General features: G+C 36.2%; 1 protein-coding gene and 1 long non-coding RNA gene across 5 annotated transcripts in view; one reads left to right on the plus strand and one right to left on the minus strand.

The window, feature by feature from the left end:
- Nucleotides 1-18423, plus strand: part of LOC113600210 (uncharacterized) — a 60843-nt gene extending 42420 nt beyond the window's left edge. For all 4 annotated transcript variants that reach the window (XR_008296199.1, XR_003421176.2, XR_008296200.1 and 1 more), the window contains 2 exons: nucleotides 11482-11592; nucleotides 16757-18423. This is a non-coding gene — a long non-coding RNA (uncharacterized LOC113600210). The remainder of the gene's footprint in view (nucleotides 1-11481; nucleotides 11593-16756) is intronic.
- On the minus strand, nucleotides 463-18423 carry RRH (retinal pigment epithelium-derived rhodopsin homolog). Its single transcript, XM_015081866.3, has 7 exons — nucleotides 17440-18423; nucleotides 11494-11684; nucleotides 9726-9825; nucleotides 8873-9026; nucleotides 7826-7994; nucleotides 3262-3440; nucleotides 463-1831 (listed from the first exon to the last, which is right to left on the minus strand). The coding sequence occupies exons 1-7, from the start codon at nucleotides 17543-17545 to the stop codon at nucleotides 1717-1719; spliced, it is 1014 nt and encodes a 337-aa protein (XP_014937352.2). The 5' UTR covers nucleotides 17546-18423; the 3' UTR covers nucleotides 463-1716.
- Nucleotides 18424-19038: the final 615 nt, after the last annotated feature.

The following is a 19038-nucleotide window of genomic DNA, read 5'->3' on the forward strand; positions in this document are numbered from 1 at the left end:
GTGCTAGAAAATACTGCAGCTTATTTATATAACATTGTAAATTATAGTTTTTGCATTTGTGATCTCCAAAAACAAAGTAAACAAAACCCAGTACCTAGATTTTTTAGGCAAAATGCTTCAATCCACCACTGAGTAGCAGGACCCAGGCTCTGGTGAGAATGTCTCCTGCAGCTCTCCCACGTCAACTCAGTGCAGCATGTTTGTTTGTAATGAAGGCCATTATCTTGGTTTAAGAATATATTTTATTCTACATTAGTTTCCTAAGTTACGGGCATCAAGCCAGATCTGAAGATCCATTTCTTTTAGCAAAATTAGGCTCTATCAGAAAACAAAAATGTAATTCAATAATTAAAAACTACCTCCAATCACAGAAGATGGAAAATCCTCATCGACAGTTGATAGTCATGGATTTAGTGGCGTGTGTATGTGTGTGTGTATTGATTGGCCTTGCCTGATCACACACACACACACACACATATATAATTTAATCTTGCTATGATTGTATTGGGTAGTTCTATCAATCATCTTTAAACCAAAAAAAACTTTTTCAAAAGGAAATTCTGTAAAAGTAAGAATATTATGGGACGTTTTATTTAAAACTGATAGAATGCATATAGAAACAATAAAGTCAGCAAAATGTGCTCAATTAAAATAAAATACTGCAGATTTTAAATGTCCATTATTTAAACAGTATTACATTATCATACTATGCTTAATGGTTATTTCAAACAACAAATACATGAGTCTATAAATGCATTTCACATTCAACAGTTTTTTTATTGAGTGCCTACTATGTACCAAGCAACATGCAGTTATGTGCTAAGAATACATCAAAGAGCAAGCATACAGCTATCAATAGCCATTTCAGCTAAGCAAGACAATAAGTTCTACAGATCTGCTGTGCAATACTGTAGTCACAGTTAGCAATACTATATTGTACACTTAAAAACTGGTTGAGAGGGTAGATTGCATGCTGTGTTCTTGCCACTATGAAGTAAATTTCAGACAAAATAGGAACAAAAGAACAAAACACAAAAAACCCACTCTGATTAAATTAAGTCTAGTGGCAAATATATGAAAATATATAGACAGAAAAATGTTAATTGAAAATGCAGAATACATAATAATATACAGAAATTATATTGCTATATAAAGTAAATATGTGCATCAACTAATGTGATTTAGAAGCAAGTGTTTAATATTCATTTGATTATCTTTGTTAAATAGTATGTTAATATTTGCATTAAAATTTTAAGAGTGAAATGCTAAAAATGTTTTCCGTCTAGTTCTATCTAGGAACATCCAACACCTCATTTCTGTAATTTACTTACTGAAGACTATTTATTATTATTAATTTATTTCAATATTAAAATAATGGCTACTTCTAGTCTAATGGAGGACCCAGGCAAGTTACTTGGTCATTGATACAGTGTAATGAATGCCATGATTGGGAGAAATAGAATGGGCCTTAATCTCATGTGCCTAGCTTCATCAAAGGAGATGGACATAAGTTTACATAAAGGGCATAAAGAAACATTCACTACAGTAGCCATCCCACAAATAGAAGAAATAGGAGAAACACTTGAGGCATTTAGGGTCTAATAGGACAATAATGTATGTATCTGATCTAAACACGATCATATTTAAAATAAAACTAAACCATTGGAGAAAAAAGTAAATAAAAAAATTTTGATACTGTGTGCTTTTTCTCTTATTTCACTTTCTTCCAGAAGTCAGTGGGTTTTGAGATACATCCATTGGTAAAATACTTGTCACGGGCATAGGTTGGTGATTCTCACATTTGAACATGGCAAACATCGCCTTCCGAAATCTACAGTAAAAAAGGGGAAATCTGGCATTATCCTATAATGATTTGGAACTATTAAAGCGTTTTCAAATATGGCTAAGATGCCTCTACTGCTAATTGACATCTCCAAATAAATTTCTGCCTCCAACTTTAAAAGCATTCATAAATGTATAAGGTATATGGTACAGTTACAGACCAGTTTTACACCACTGATTATAAATATTGAAGGCATTTAATACAAATCAATAGTTATGCCTGTTTAAGATGACACTTCTAATGTCAATTACAGTTTACTTGAACCAAGGATGTGTGTTTCATGCATTTGTTCTTCTGAACAAAGGCCAGTTGAAATTAAGGGGAGCTTGAAAGTGACTAATCTTTCCAAAAGAACTACCAATAGGCTCTGAATTTAAAATGTGTTCTTGGGGCACCTGGGTGGCTCAGTCGGTTAAACCTCTGACTCTTGATTTCAGCTCAAGTCGTGATCTCACAGTTCGTGAAATAAAGCCCTGCATCAGGCTCAACGCTGACAGCGAGAAGCCTACTTGAGATTCTTTCTCTGACTTTCCCCTGCTAACTTATGCATGCATGTGCACCCTTTCTCTCAAAATAAATAAAAATGTGTTCGTTATTCTTATGTGGTCTGTTTGCTCTTAAAAGTTTTTATGTTTCCCTGTATTCCTGTAGCTAAAGCTGCTCTACCAAACATGTGCCTAAATAACGTAAGTTTAATAGAAGCATCGCTGGCATTCCAGGATCAAATTACCTGACCTCTACTGAGATTTTTCTTATCAAATATTTAAGGACAATAAATTAGTTATTCCACCTTTCTGCAGTAACAGGAAATAAAATAATCTAAGCTTCACAGAGGAAATATTGCTGAGTCCCAACAAGGGGGGAGAGGGGAGAGTGGGGGATTCTTTATTATCCTGAATGACTACCCACCCCTGAAGTCCTTTTATTTTAGCACTGGGTTTTTCTCTTGCATCTGAATGTCTTCTGTTCTAATATACAACTATGCTACCCACTTACAGAGTTCAACGTTGTCTTCTTCACCTTGTCCCTTTTCTGGTAATAGAACCACTCTTTTCTTTGGAAAATCAATTCCATGTATTTTGGGTGGGGTAACCACGAGAACTAAGTTGAGCCCACTAACAACTTTCCAGCAGCTTTTCGATCAGGGAGCTGTCTGAGACGAAACTCGAATTTGGAAAAGCTTAGATGGTAGAACTCGGGTCTTGTGTTGCTGTGATCATCTCACCTCCATGTGGGAAGAGGCTCTCACAGAACTGGAGCTCTAGGCATTTAAGGGCCTAGATGCTTCTCCAGTTGCATGAGCCAAATAATTTTTACACTAGTTTGAAGTGAATTTCTGTCACTCTCCAAGCCCCCTAAATTTTTTTTTAACATTCTTTCTATATCTTTTTTTTTAAAGCATTTTAGACATTACTTACTTTTTATTAGCAACCACATAAATACAGGGATTGTAGAATGTAGAAGATTTTGCAAATAGTGGAGCTATGATGGCCATTGAGGGAGGGATCTTCTTTGGGTCACCAAAAGAAGCCCATAAGCACACGATGGAATAAGGGGACCACGCCACCAGAAACATAAATATCATTATCACAGACATCTGTAAAATAAATCAATATTTGGCAAACCCAATATCTAAAATATTGAAATTTTTTAAATTTTTTAATGTTTGTTTATTTTTGAGAGAGAGAACAGGAAAGGGGCAGAGAGAGAGGGAGAGAGAGAGAAGACAGAGAATCTGAAACAGGCTCCAGGCTCCAAGCCATCAGCACAGAACCTGATGTGGGGCTCGAACTCATGAACTGTCAGATCGTGACCTGAGCTGAAGTCGGATGCTAAACTGGCTGAGCCACCCAGGCACCCCAAAAACTGAATTTTTCCAAACCTCATTGTACTTTGCTTATGTGCCTGAAGTCCTCTATGATAACAAGAACTTATTAAATGAGTAGAATGTTATATAGATGTAAAGGATGTCCTCTTTATCTGGGAAAGGAAGACTACAAAAGCTGGCTTTGATGAAAGGCACATGAAAACCCACTCTTAACCCATTTCTAGTAATTGTGCTATGGACTGCTGGCATTGTGCGTTTTCCTCTCACTCTCATTATTTGCTAATCTAAAAACTAACTTTCTCACTTTCTAAGTTCAATCTTGAAAAGACCAAAGTCCTATATTGAGTTCACTGTATTATAATACAGAAGCTCCACATAGACGTACAGTGCAGATAGTTTTGTAACGCAGCTCCCTTTCATCTCCTTTATATAAAAAATTATAATTTTTACATTTCCTTATTGATTGTCCACTAAAATGATAGAAAGAGGTTTAAAAAGATCTAAACCCTTAAGACCTGAGAATCACAGATTAGACAATAGCCTTGTAAAAATTAAAACTGAATAACCACTGGGCAAGCAGCAAATTATTTATCAGACACAAGAATAATTTAAAAATAAATTTAAAAAAACTTTTAAAAGTACCATCAGTGAGGGAACATGAAATAGAGACTAATCCATTACGCAGAACTTCAGAAAGTCCTTGGAATTGGAGGTAACAGCTAGCTCTGAATGTAGGGCAGCACATGGAACTTAAAATAGCAGAACTCATGGAAATCTGCAAAAACAGACAAACTTCTGAATCCCCTTACCATTCCACCATGCAACTGCCCCATCCTCTCCCCAGAAGAATCCCAGAGCTTCAGTCTAAGAGGTAGGAAACTATAGGATCTTGGGCTTAGCAGAGAGCTGGAGCACTGTAAGAAAGAGGGGTGCTGCATGCTGTCTGTCCCCTCCCTGCTCTGAGCCATGAGAATCTGCGAAACAGACTTGTGCTTCCCACTAAGGAACATGAAAGAATCTCCTTGGGAACTGACCAGCCCAGAAGAAAATACCTGGAGATACAGAGTGTCAGAAATTCCCCCCAAGGAAACATCCCAGTGAGGAGCATGTCCAGAGCTCACAATCAGCTTTTTAGTGTATCACTTTTAAATATGCAGGAGACAGTCGCTGACCACCAGATATTGAGGAAACAAACTGACAGGCAGAGACAAAAATGGTGTGTGTGTGTGTGTGTGTGTGTGTGTGTGTATCTATCTAATATATATATATATATATATATATATATATATATATATATATATAAATTATATACATATATATGTACATAAACACACATACACACACACACACCCCACAATGGAATATCACTTACCCATAGAAAGAATGAAACTTTGGCATTTGCAACATGGATGGACCCAGAAGGTATTATATTATGCTAAGTGAAATAAGTCAGACAGAGAAAGACAAATACCATATGATTCCACCTATATGTGGAATCTAAGAAACAAAACCAAATGAACAAACAGACAGACAGAAATAGACTCATCAATATGGAAAGCGTGGTTGCCAGAGGGGAGGAACATAGGGGATGAGTAAAATAGGTGAGGAGAATTAAGAGGTACAAACTTCCAGTTATAAAATAAATAAGTCATAGAGGTGAAAGTACAGCATAGGGAACATAGTCAATAATATTATAATGACATTTAATGGTGACAGATAGTAATACAATTATTGTGGTGAACATTGTATCATGTAGAGAATCATTGAATCACTATGTTGTACACCTGAAACTAATATAACATTGTATGCCAACTATACTTCAATGATAATTCTTTTTTTAAAAAAGATACCAAAAAATGATGCAGAAATTCAGGGGAAACAAAAAAATATGTGATGAAGAGAAATGAGAGAAGATACATATCCTAAAACAAGAAGAGGGGGCTATTGAAAAGGAGTAGAGGGTGTAAACTAATTCTTTTTATCTATAAAAATGGGCTTTCTCCTATGCCCTATCTATAAAAGAAAGAGGAGAATTTTTAAAATGCAATAGAAAAGTTGAACAATGTGATTATCCAGGATTGGGGTACTGAGGTGAGTCATGCAAGGGCAGGGTGAGATCCTATCTTTATTTAAAATTTTATATTTTGTTCAGTGAGTTTCTGACATTAATTTTGATTTTTTTTTAAAAATGCTACATTAACTGGAGCACCTGGGTGGCTCAGTCAGTTAAGCATCGGACTTCGGCTCAGGTCACGATCTCACGGTTGGTGAGTTCGAGCCCCGTGTCAGGCTCTGTGCTGACAGCTTGGAGCCTGGAGCTTGCTTGGGATTCTGTGTCTCCCTCTGTACACCTCCCCCACACTCACTGTGTGTCTCTGTCTCAAAAATAAATAAGCATTAAAAAAAATAATAAAAATACATTAACTACTTTGTGTGTTGGGGGGGGGGATTACTGAGTTTTGTGGTGCCTGATTAAATTTTGCACCCAAGTCTTGAGCCTCATTTTTCTCACCCAACCCCAGACATAGACATGGTTGAGGAAATCTCTCAGAAAGAAACAAACAGAAACAAAGCCCAAGACAGAGACAACATAGGAGAGAAAATTTAAGAAAATTGGAAGGTAAATCCAGGAAATTTAATATTAAAAAAAAAAGGACTTCCAGAAAAAGAGAACAGGAAAAACAAAACAGAGAGAGGAAATCACCAGAGAAATAATACAAGAAGTCTCCCAGAAGGGGAGGACCTGAGTCTTCATATTGAAAGAACTCACCAAGTACCCAGCACATGGTGAATAAAGAGCCCCATCAAGGCACATCTGCATGAAATTCCAGAAAATTGGAGACACAGAAATGATCCTTCAAGCTTCCAGAGAGAATGCATAGATCACTACAAAGGGACTGTCACAAGCATGCTGTCAGCCTTCGTAATAGCAACACCGGAAGCTGGGAAGCTATGGGGCAATGCTTTCAAAACTCTTTGAAAATCGTTTTCTACTTAAAATTCCATACAAGGCAAACAGTCAAATATAATCATAGAATTAAGACATTTTTCAGGCAACAAAATCTTTAAAAAATATACCTCCCTATAATCTCAGAAATCTACTTGAGAATGTGTTCCATCAAATGAGAGAGTAACCAAGAAAAAGGAAGATACGCAAGCCAGAAAACAGGTGATTCAACCCAGGAAAGAGGCCAAAGGCATTCCCATTTGGTGATAAAGAGATCTAAGGATGCTGGCAGTGGTCTTAGAGAAGGGCCAGTATAGAGCAAGGCACTTGGAAGTGCCAGGAGGGACTGTTCCAAAAAAAAAAAAAAAAAAAGGATAAAGTCAATTAGTCTCTGATGCATTTGAAAATATTGAGAGGAGATTGGCACTTCTGGTAGGGAGTTAAGAGATGAATTGGCAATAGGTACACAGAACAGTAACCATAACTATGGTGGTGGGGAGGGTAGGACAAATGGGGAGCAGAAGAGGGGACAGAGAGGAGGAGGGAGGAAGAAAGAAAGGAATGAATTATTAACCCCAAAAGAAAAAAAAATTGTTTAAAAAAATACAAATCACAGAACCTTACAGAGGTCTGCAATAAACAAAATTTAGGTAGTTACGATAATGTAAAATAATGTAACCAAATATTAACATTATACTGACAAGATGAGGAAAAAAGGTTGGGGTAGAGGAGTGGGAAAGATATTATAAGAGAGCTAAATTCTCATTGTCCATAGTGGGAAATCAAGAGTAATAGCAAATAAAAATATCCAAAACAGCAGATAAACACATCATTTAGAAATATGGAGGCAGGGGCGCCTGGGGGCTCAGTTGGTTAAGCATCTGACTTCAGCTCAGGTCATGATCTAATGGTTCATGGGTTCAAAACCCCACGTGGGTCTCTGTGCTGACAGCTCAGAGCCTGGAGCCTGCTTTGGATTCTCTGTGTCCCTCTCTCTGCCCCTCCACCACTCACGCTCTGCCTCTCTCTATCTCTCTCTGTCTCTCTCAAAAAATGAATAAACATTAAAAGAAAGAAAGAAATATGAAGGCAAACAAGAAAAAGAGCCAGGGAATAAGAATCAGGTGTTGGGGAGAGGTGATTATAATATAGACCACATATGTGTAAAAGCTCCATTGCAAAAACATTTTAAGGATTTTAATCTTACCTTTGTCACATCTACCTGATTTGACCAATCTCTGTTGAGGTATCCAGTGCAGTTACTAGTATCATGACATTTAATGGTTTGAGTGACATGGTAATAACAGTAAAACATCACTGTCAAGGGTACAATAAAATTTATCGCAATAACTGTCATCGTGAAAGAAACAAAAGATCTGAAAACAAGAAAAGGGAATCATTAAATCACTACTTGTTTAAAGTGCTAAATAGGGCAAAGGAAATAGGACAATATTAAAAATAATACTAGCACTGTTAAACAGTCACTGTATTATTAAATAGCTTAGGAAGGATATTTAATTCCTTTAGACTAGGAGTTGGCAAAGTATAGCCTACAGGCCACACCCAGCCTTGTCATCCGTCTTTGTAAATTAAATGTTATTGGAACTACATTCATTTATATACTGTCTATGGCTGCTTTCACAGGCAGGCTTGAACAATTATAACAGAGACAGTCTTGTCTGTAAAGCATAAAAATATTTACTATTGCCCCTTTACAGAAAAATCTTAAATTTAGATTCAGATTTTCTACTTGTTTTTCTGAGTAGTCTTTCGTTTTCTTTAATAAACGAAGTTACCCTCTTTTTCCTGGTAAATACAGACAAGCAAAACTAACAAACAAGCGAATCCTTATAGTGACTGCTTTTGCTGTGTAATTTCAGCTTTATCACCAGACCATCTTGAAAAGATAGTAGGGACTCAGCCTGGGCTTCCCGCGGAGCTGCATGCTGTCTAGCGATATTAACACTCCCTTTTCCCTTTTGGATTCTATCTCTGAGTTACAAATATCGAAAGGGTGCTTCTGTGCCCACTTTGGTGCCACGGGAGAGGATGTAAAAGGGTAAGGGGAACAAGGGAGCTGGATGGCCTTTACTTGCAAACAAGAGTAATTCAATACTGGATTCACATGTCACCACCAAGGAAGCACTTTGCCACACTCTGATTGGAAAACATTTGACCTGACCTTAAATTTGAAATGGTGAGAAAATGTCTACATTAGAAGTATTTGATTATAAAGTGTAAATGTGTCTCTTACGCATCATTTTTCCTCCAGTTTATGGTACAAGTAGCCCCAGTAGGATCTGGGGCATAACTAGCCCACCCTATGATAGGCATCAAAGCCCAAAAGAAACCATTGAGCCAGGCCCCCAGAATCATGCTGATGTAAGTGTTGGTGGTCATTCTTCTTCCTATTAACAAACAGATGAAATATTAGCATCATTTGCCAGTGATGAATTCATACCTCCACTTTGTTTTTACGAACTATTCGAATTTGTTGTCAAGTAGATTTTTTGCAAAACACTTTAATTCATTCAGAGGCCTATCTATGTGAATTTATATTCAGAAAAGAAAATGGCATTTAAGCCAAAACCTGAATGATAAAAAGGGTCAGCCAGAGGACAAGCAGGGAGAAACACTTTCCAGGCCTAGGGAAACAGCATTTACAAAGATCCCCAAGTGGGAAAGGCCTTGTCCAGTACTCCAAAGTGAGAGGCCCTAGCCAAAGCTGGAAAGATAGCCAGGGGCCAGACCACACAGACCATTGGAGGCTGTGCTATGAAATTTGGATTTTATTCTAATTATAATAGGAAATCATCGAAACTTTTGAACAAGGATTCTCAGACAAATAAGACTGACCATGATTACAACTCATTACACACACACACACACACATATATGCATGTGTGTATATGTATACATACACAAACACACACACACATATATAACATGTATATGTATATGTATATATATATATATATATATACATATGTGTGTGTATATATATATGGGTTTTTTTTTTTTACATTTATGTTTTAAAGTAAATGTGTGTTAAGTGGTACTTAGGCAGGAAGTACCTTCCGTTGAGAAAGTTGAGAGAAGTACTATACCTGAGTTAGGACTGCAGATGGTCAGGTATCGATCCATAGCCACAACAGTGAGTAATCCAATACTTGCCATTCCAAAAAAGATATTCAACCCAGCATAAATCTAAAAATCAAAATCGGAAAGAACCCACTATTCTACATGCCCTCCCAAGAGATATTTACATTTTTATTCCAGTGTTAGAATATATTTTAGATACATTGAATGTTTTTTATTTTAATAATTTTAAAATACATTTTCCATTGTCATATTGTAACTGGCTTATTAAAGGCATTTATGGAAAGTGCTTTAGGACTTCACTAATTAAAATAAACTTAAAATTTTAAGACTTAAAGTAATACTTCTATAAAATATATTCTATTAACAGAGTAAAAAACAAACTATAAATTAGGTACAATGCATATAACCAACAAAATACTAGTGTTTACAAGGTAGACAATTCAACAAGGGGAAAAGACAAACAGAAAAATGAGTGATTCACACAAGAGGGAATCTGAATATTTATGACATAAGATGTAAACCACAATATGTATTCAAAGAAGTGCAAATTGTAAGATACCATTTAGACACATAAAAATGATGAAAAAAAAAAATTAGAAGTCTGACAGTCCCAAGCATTAGGGAGAATGTGGAATCATAGAAGTTCTCCTAATTGGCATACCCATTTTGGAGAGCAATTTGGGCACATCTAGTGAAGTTGAAGATGAATATTCTCTACAACCCTCTCCTGAGAAATATATTTAAAGAAACTCTCACATATTGTAGGAGACATGAATAAGAATGTTCATTGAAGCCTTGTTGGTGAAAGAAGAACATGGGGGATAAATACTCAATAACAGAAAAATAAGTACATTCGGGTATGTTCATAAAATGGAATATCATGTAGCAGTTAAATTGAGTACATCCAACAACATGGATAAACCTCAAAAACATGAAGATTGTATAACACAAACAATACATCATTTATACAGAATTTAAAATATCCATGCAGTTTAGTTTATGCACACACCTAAATATGTACTAAGATAGAAAAACATTCATGGGAAAGAAGGAAATATGATTGGATATGGTGCTCAATGGCCTTCAACAGTATTTTTCAAGTTTTATATCTTTAAAAAGCAAAACAACCTGAAGCACATATTGCAAAACCTTAAGATCTGACAAAACTAGGTGGTACACATATGAGTATTCATTATTCTCTATTACATTGTATTCTCTATTTTATAATTTTTAAAATAGTAAACTTTTTAAAATAGTAAACTGACTTTAAAAATCAGGCCAAAAGTCATGTCTGCCTACTAGGATATGCAAATTAATATTTATGTATTTTCTTGCCAGTAAAATTAATAGTAGATATAATTAATAGCAACTCCATTGGAGGACTTTCCATAGGGGAAAAAACCTGATAGCTTAACTGTATTACTTAGATATTACGATATTGTCATTAAATAATTTATTGTTTCAAATGAAAATAGGATATTTCTTTTTGAATATGCAGATTTTTACTTTTCTTCTCTAGCTGAATGCTATTTTTTTTGTTTTTTCCTTTGGGTTGGGGAAATTTCGAAAACATAATAATTGCTACCAAGGTCATTTCTCTTATTAAAGAATATATTTCCCAGTCACTCCTGAAGTTCTTTTCAGTAAGAGCGCTTTTTCTATTACCCTATGTGACCTTATTTGATTGAAACCTGTGGGAATTTTTTTAGACATTTAAATTTACATCTCTTTAATCTATTTTATTTTCCTTTCATTCCAAAGGATCTCCAATACCTGACATCCTGCATATCCAAATTTCCAACTTCCATACAGATCTGAAGCTGCAGACATGGGATATCCAATGCTACTGACCCCTATGTCAGTAACAGCCAGGTTAATGATAATTGCATTTGTGGGAGTCCGAAGTTCCTTGTACTTAATGAAGATGCCCAGAACTATTATGTTGCTGAGAATACTTATCATACCTGAGAACACATACAAAAAAAAAATCACTTTTTTTAATTTGAGTGTTTAAAAGTAGTATCAAAATTAAATATTTAAGCCCCTTCAAATAGCAAATCCATTTTAATTCATTCATTTGAGGAGCTTCAACTGTTCTTAAAACCGTAATATCTTCACAGCCTTTTTGTGCAATAGAAATAATAAAATAACAAAGAATTTACCAATTGCATAAATAGCACTGAAGGCTGGTTAATCACTCTCCCCTTGAAATTGCTCCTTTATCTTTCATAATACCACCCCTGCTGATTTTTAAGATATATGTATGACCATACTATCTCTTTTGGCAGTCTAACTTCCTCCTCCTCCTTCCTGAGGCCTGAAGCTTTCTCTCTCTCAAGTTTCCTTTCTCGAGCCTCAACTATGCTTCTGTCCTAACAGCTCTTCTGTCTCGTTCCAGCCTTGACCCATGCTCCAGTTCCATATCCCTTTTCCTTCAACTCATTGTCATTAAACATTTATTAGGGATCTATCATGTATAAGATCAGATCATTGTTCCAATATTTCTTGAAATTCATCATGTTCAAATCAAAGCATCCAACATACACACTCACTCACACACATCTGTAGAATGCACTCTGTAAGGTTTGCCTATCCAAAAAGGAAGTCAAGCTGGCTTTTAAGTACATTGAGAAGCTTCACAGGTGATAACACGCTAGTCAAATTTCCACAAACTAGGATCTGATTCTTAGCCTTGCAGGTCCCAAAACTCATTGTTTTCAATGCCCTGGAACAGGCTGGACTCAGGTAGACAGATGACTGAACTTCATAATCAGAATGGCCATGTATTAATATACAATAAGCAATATTGTTGAGTGGACCAGACACGTATGTTAGCCCAATTAACAACCTACATGCTGCAAAGGATGTGTAAATATCCCAGATGTGGGTCATACCAGGTCCTAACAGTGGGGATGGGGAAGTAGATTTTGGCTGAGAGAGGCTAGAGCCATTACCAGATTCCTGGGGGCTAAAAGAGGGGTAAGCAACAATACAGAGTTGTATTCACCATTATGAAGAGTACAACTGGTGCGCAGTCCCCAGCAATTCTAATGAGGGAAGGTTTTCAAGCACCAACACACAAAAGTATCAGCTGGGGAAGAACTTCTTGACACCCTCATCCAAAACTTCCTTGTAGCATCCTGTCATGCTAAGCTTCCAGATTCCCATTCTTTCCCTTCCTTGCTGGGGCAGAATAAGCTTGCTACAACATAGAATTAATGTTTCTTCTCAGAACTTTCAATACTCTCCACTGGCTGTAGGATAAAAGCCCACATGTCCCAACCTGATATTCCAGTTTTTGCCTTAATTGGTTTTCACTTTCTTTAAGCAAATTTCCTCACTTGTCAAAACAAGCCCTCCATTCTAGTTATTTATCAAATACACAAGGCTTGTTGTAAATTTTGACTCTAATTTCTTCCACTTGGAACAACGTACTTTTTTCCTGTACCTATTCAATCAAATGCTACCTATCCTTCGAAGTTCTATTCAAGCCCAGTTCTGCCCTAGGGCCTTCCCCTACCCACAGTATACTCTCTTCTCTAAATTCCCAAAGTGCTTGCTTAGATTATATATTATTAATCTTATGTGATGATATATTCTTTAACGTTTATATATTCCTAGTCTTCCCATCTAGATTTCAGGCTCCTAATGACTCCTGTGTTCTATGAGTATGTGGCATATAGATTTATTTAATAAACAGACCACAACTAAAATTCATATTGTTCCATTTCTATTATTCCTGCAAAGCATAAGTAAGGCATAGTGATAGCAAATTTGATGATTTTTTTGGCTCTATTTTTATTTTTTTAAGATTTAAAAAAATTTTGTTTATTTATTTTTGAGAGAGACAGAGTGCAAGCGGCGGAGGGGCAGAGGGAGAAGGAGACAGAATTTGCAGCAGGTTCTGGGCTCCGAGTTGTCAGCACAGAGCCCACCGTGGGGCTTGAACCCACGAACTGCAAGATCATGACCTGAGCCGAAGTTGGACGCTTAACCAACTAAGCCACCCAATCCACCCCTTAAGATTTTATTTTTAAGTTATCTCTACACCCAACATGGAGCTGGAACTCATAACCCTGAGATCAAAGGCAACATGCTGTGCCCAATGAGCCAGCCAAGGGCCCGCTCTTTGGCTCTATTTTTTGCATCAAGTATTATAGCATGCGTACAAGAAATACTGCAAAAAGTAATGAAGAATCTTTCTAAGCTAATTATAAATTTGATGTTTTAAAAGTTCATATAAAACATAGTACAGTAAGTTGTTGCCTACCAAGTACACAGCCAGAATAGAGTTAACTATTCTGGGGAGGTCTTAGATAAAATGGGGGATATGCGGTAAACAAGTTGGCCCTTTATTTGCTTGGCAGCTATCTCAAGCTCTCTGCTCTATTTCTCAAACTGCGGATATTTTCTAAGGAGTAGATAATAATAGATCATTTAATAGTTCAGTCTACATTAATTCCCCCTTGGCTTCTGTGGCTTTCTTTCAATCTCTTTGGTAGATCTTACTTAATCTATACCTGGCCTTTATTTCTCCATCTCTCTTATTAAATATGTGCATTGTCCAAGTTTCTGTACCAGACCCTTTCTTTTCACATTCAGTACATAATCTTGAGTGATTTCATACATATCCAAGTCTATATGCTGATCCTTTCCAGATCAATCTCATAAAATTCAAACCCACGTGTCCAGCTTTTTACTGGACATCTCTCAAACTGAACCCAGAGACTTTTCTCCTCCTGCCTCAAACCTATTCCTCCCCAGGTGGTTTCCTATCTTGGTGAATAGCTTCACCATCTAACCAGGAGCCCCAAACAGAAATCTTGTCATCTTTGATATCCCCTCTCCTTCTCCTTTAATTGCCACACCCAACCATCAATTCTAACTTTTGGCTCTTGAGTGTGTCTACTTCTTTCTATCCCCATTGCCACTTGTCCCTCCTCAGGATCCTTCTTAATCACACAGGGGCCTCCTATGTGGACTCTTAGCTACTAATACATAGCACATTTCTAAAATGCAAGTGGAATCACATTATTCAATGACTCATCACCCTTATGACTTAAGGGTCACCTATCAGGTGATTCTTCATTACCTGATACACAACCTCCTCTGCAGCCTAGTATCTCTTGCCCTTCACTTTACAATTCATTCATAATGAATTTATTTCACATCTTTAATTTACCATGCCCTCTTGCCTCCCAGCCTTACCTGGATTAAGAGACAGTACTCCAGTTGATAAAAGTTTATAAGGGAAATATTAAATTGAAAATTAAAAACGAGGGGACCTGGGAGGCTGAGTCGGTTGTGCATCCAACTCTTGATTTCAGCTCAGGTTGTGATCTCACAGTTTGTGGGTTCAAGCCCTGTGTTGGGCTCTGCACTGACAGCATGGAGTCTACTTGGGATTCTCTCTCACCCCTTCTCTCTCTGCCCCCCCCCCCCATATCCATGTGCACTTTCTCTCAAAATAATTTTTTTTTAAAAAGAAAAAATTAAAAACAAAAAATCTAAATAAGTTCTTGGTAAAAGTAACAAATGAAATAAATGCTTTATTCTCATAGCTTTTTGGTTTGGGTTTGGAAAGATGAGTAGGTTTTATTAAATTAGGGGACCTAAAGAACAATAAATCTTTCAACAGAAGCATGAAGAGGTTAGATATGCTCCCTTCAGTTTATCCGAAAACCACAACCAAATAACACATACTCATCGTATTCCTTAATAAAACTGACCCTTGGGGGCACCTCGGTGGCTCAATCGGTTAATTGTCCAATACTTGATTTCAGCTCAGGTCATGATCTCACGGTTTGTGGGTTCAAGCCCTGCATTGGGCTCTACACTGACAGCCCGGAGCCTGTTTGGGATTCTGTCTCTCCCTCTCTCTGTCCCTCCTCAGCTCCCACGTGTGCTCTTCCTCTCTCTCAAAATAAATAAATGAATTTTAAAAATTAAAAATTTTTAAATTAAAAAAACAATGACTTTTGAGGTTAGATGTGAGGGCTCTAGAACCAAAATGTCTGACTTCAAATCCTGGTGTAGCTACTTAGTAGATTTGTGTGTTGGGCAAGTTACTTAAACACTTTGTCTGTATAAACAGGGAAGATAAAACTAAGTCACTGACTGACTTAGTATAAGGATGAATTATTCTATACGAGTAATTATTTAGAATAGTGCAAAAATTCAAATAACAGTAGCGGTAGTTGGTAGCAGTGGTCATCTTTGTAGTTGTAGTAAGATTGCTATTATTGTTACTGCTGTGAGCACAAGAACCAGAGAGAACAATTTCTTAACAAGAAATTGTCTTTGTATGCTATTGTTTGTAAACAGATCAAAAAAGATAGCTTTTCTTGATCATCTACAAAAAACTAACTAAACCAAAGGTTTGTATACCAAGTATTTCTATGTAATTGTGACGATTTTCTCTTTAATTAGCATATTGTTTTCTCATATTGTTTCAACCACAAAAAAAAAAAAAAAAAATCAAAAAGAAACTAGAACTTGTCCAGTCAGTACTTATCATACAGAGGTATTCAAATGAACAAGCTAGCATAGTACTAAAATTTACAAAAATTATCTGAGGAACCATAATTTCTAACACTAAAGTAATTGTGAATTATAGGGGAACTAAGCAATTATAAAGAATAAACTGAGTACCATAGGATTTGTTATACTTTTCACTCCACTTTTGAATATATTCGAACATTTTCAAATGTCAATACAAAAAATGATAACAACGCAAGGTACAGTTACTTCTAAAACTCATTACTGAGCATAGAGTTGAAAATGAAATTACTGCTTAGTATAAAATTTATACAATTCAACCTCTACCTAAAAAAGATGAGACAACTTCTATTGTCATTCCCCCATCCCTCTTTTTCAGTAAACACCTTTATCTTAATCCAATATACATCAGTGACTGTGTGCGTGTGAGGGGAAAGAAACACATGTGTCCAACATCTACTGTATGTGTCGTTTAAGTCACTCAGTTTTACTCTTCACAACAATCATGACAAGTATCTTATTCTTACCCTGTTTTCAGATAAGAAAATGGAAGAACACAAAGCTGAGGGAATTTGCTCACTATTGCATAGATACTAAAGGATGAAATCCAAAGTGCAAGAGTTTTCCAATACAGCATTCTGGGAATGAGCTGAATTTCCACCTTGTCTTCAACAACAATACAGTCTGCTCTCTTTTTTTACAACTTTCATTTTCTTTCCAGGACCTTAATTAGATTTCCAGGATCTTAATTAGATTCCACCACCAAAGACAAGACGACACAGAGGATGTGTGAGAATAGTAAATGACCTAAAAATACTTTTTTGCCATGGTACACAGTCTTCCCCAATAAAGCCTTAATTTGACAATGTAGTAACCAAATATACGGATGATTATTACAAAATTATTCATTTTATAGAAAACTTTTCTCAACCGCACTTCACCACTGTCACATTATTTATCAGGATTCAAAATAACTTATGGCATTAACCACCCTTAACAATGCCTTCATTTATCCTTCCATCCATGTTCTCTCACTCTACAGCCAGGAAACGGGGCAAGTAGTATCATCCCTATTGCCCACATGAGCACCCCAACTCAGAAAAGATAAAGGACTTGAAACATCTCTGATCCCATACTTTTTTCTACTGACTTATGCTGAAAAACTGTTTTTCTTCACCCATTTGAAAGAAAAATAACAGTTAATGGAGTAAACATCCATACCTGCTGTGATCAAGTAAGCTGCAACAATATTGTGTTCAGTCTGCGAAAAGACCGAGCCATCTTCATTTTTAGAGTCTGAACTGTTGTCTAAGTTATTCCTTAGCATTTTGGAGGGAAGAAGTTGAGACAGCCTTCATAATGAGCGTTCAATGATTATAAAATGTTTTAAGAGTCGATGAAAAAGAATTTTCAGAACCAATCATTCCCACTCAAGGACCTCAGAGAAGGGCCTTTTCGTAGAGGCCCTCCCTTAACAAATTTAATTGGGCTAGAGAAAGGATTTTAATTCCCAGAACAAGGCAAAAGCTTATTAGCAAAATACAGAGAAATAACAAGCACCACGCATTTTAAACAATTTGGGCATCAGCTTAGTATCTAAGGAGATTATCAAGTGCACACATCCCATTCAAACAATAAACATACTCAAAAATCAGTGTGGGAGCTGACTTAACTGATTGCTGCTGGAAATCAGTCCTGAAATTAAGAACCAGCTTTGGTCACCTAAAACTATTCAGGTTAAGGACCCTACTTTCTGTTGAGCTATTTGAGTTTTTCCATTTCAGTTTCTTTTTCCAGAACAATTTGAATAATCAGACATAAAGAAGTAGTCTCCCTCCATCCTTCCAAATCTCACTCCCCTAAAGGTAGTAGTAATATTTTTTGGTGTACATCTTCTCTAATATATATTCATACTAGGATTTGAGGTTTCTCCCACTTTTTTTTTCTTTTAAGCAAAAAGGGGTAGATATGCATATATAAAATCATTCTGTAACATATTTTCCCCTAAAGCCAGATCATAAATTCCAGGTCAATAAACCTAAGTCTAACCTATTAATAGCTTGTATTTCATAGCATTGATATAGTTTATTTTACAATCCACCTCACTTAATTTACCCTATGCTTTGGTATGCACAAGTAATTATCTAATAATAAAAGTCACAGAATATATCAGCAAAGTATCTGGATTCAGTCATTCATCTTAAGAAATACAGGACAATTCTAGTATTTTGGACTCTTGTTAACAACCCAAAAAGTAGGTTACAGAAATGGGTTATAATCTAGCATGAAAATTGTTAGAATAAAACATTCCTACCACTTCCCCCCTCCCCATACTTTCTGTCATGTAATATTACTAAAATTTGATTCTTTGCAACATTTCTTTTAAATCAGTAACTTCAGAGAAATGCTAGATGCACCAAAGTTAACAGTGTAAGCATATAATAGAACCACTAGAGGGCTATATTTACCCACTGAATTTAATTTTATAACTTGGAATGGCACAGCAGGAAAGGACCCAACATAATCCTTTGCCTTAATTCTCCCAGCTATGTAGAAAATGAAGGGCGGTTGATCTGTCCCAGATCTTACAGGTACCCGTACTCAATTTTTATAAACGTAAACTAATGCTCCAAAGAGTTATCCATACTGAGTGAATCTCATCAGTATTCCAAGATCAAAATATTTTCAAATGACCGTAAAGCAATTAACACATAAGAGGAATTCTCCTTTTTAAAAAAAACTCTGGGTTATTGGGTTTTAAGGGTTGGCTTTGGGTTGCTTGTTTTTTGCATTCAGTATGCAGAATAAAACAAATTGAGC

Source organism: Acinonyx jubatus, chromosome B1, assembly GCF_027475565.1.
Source record: "Acinonyx jubatus isolate Ajub_Pintada_27869175 chromosome B1, VMU_Ajub_asm_v1.0, whole genome shotgun sequence".
Taxonomy (NCBI): domain Eukaryota; kingdom Metazoa; phylum Chordata; class Mammalia; order Carnivora; family Felidae; genus Acinonyx; species Acinonyx jubatus.

What these genes read in the sequence shown, in the direction of transcription:
- RRH (XM_015081866.3), bottom strand. Translation starts at nt 17,545, where the DNA reads ATGCTAAGGAATAACTTAGACAACAGTTCAGACTCTAAAAATGAAGAT. An exon ending in TTGGATATGCAGGATGTCAG is followed by an intron (nt 9,826 to 11,493) that starts GTATTGGAGATC and finishes TTTGATTTTTAG; the next exon opens with ATTTATGCTGGGTTGAATAT. An exon ending in TATGTGGTTGCTAATAAAAA is followed by an intron (nt 1,832 to 3,261) that starts GTAAGTAATGTC and finishes TTTTTACTGTAG; the next exon opens with ATTTCGGAAGGCGATGTTTG.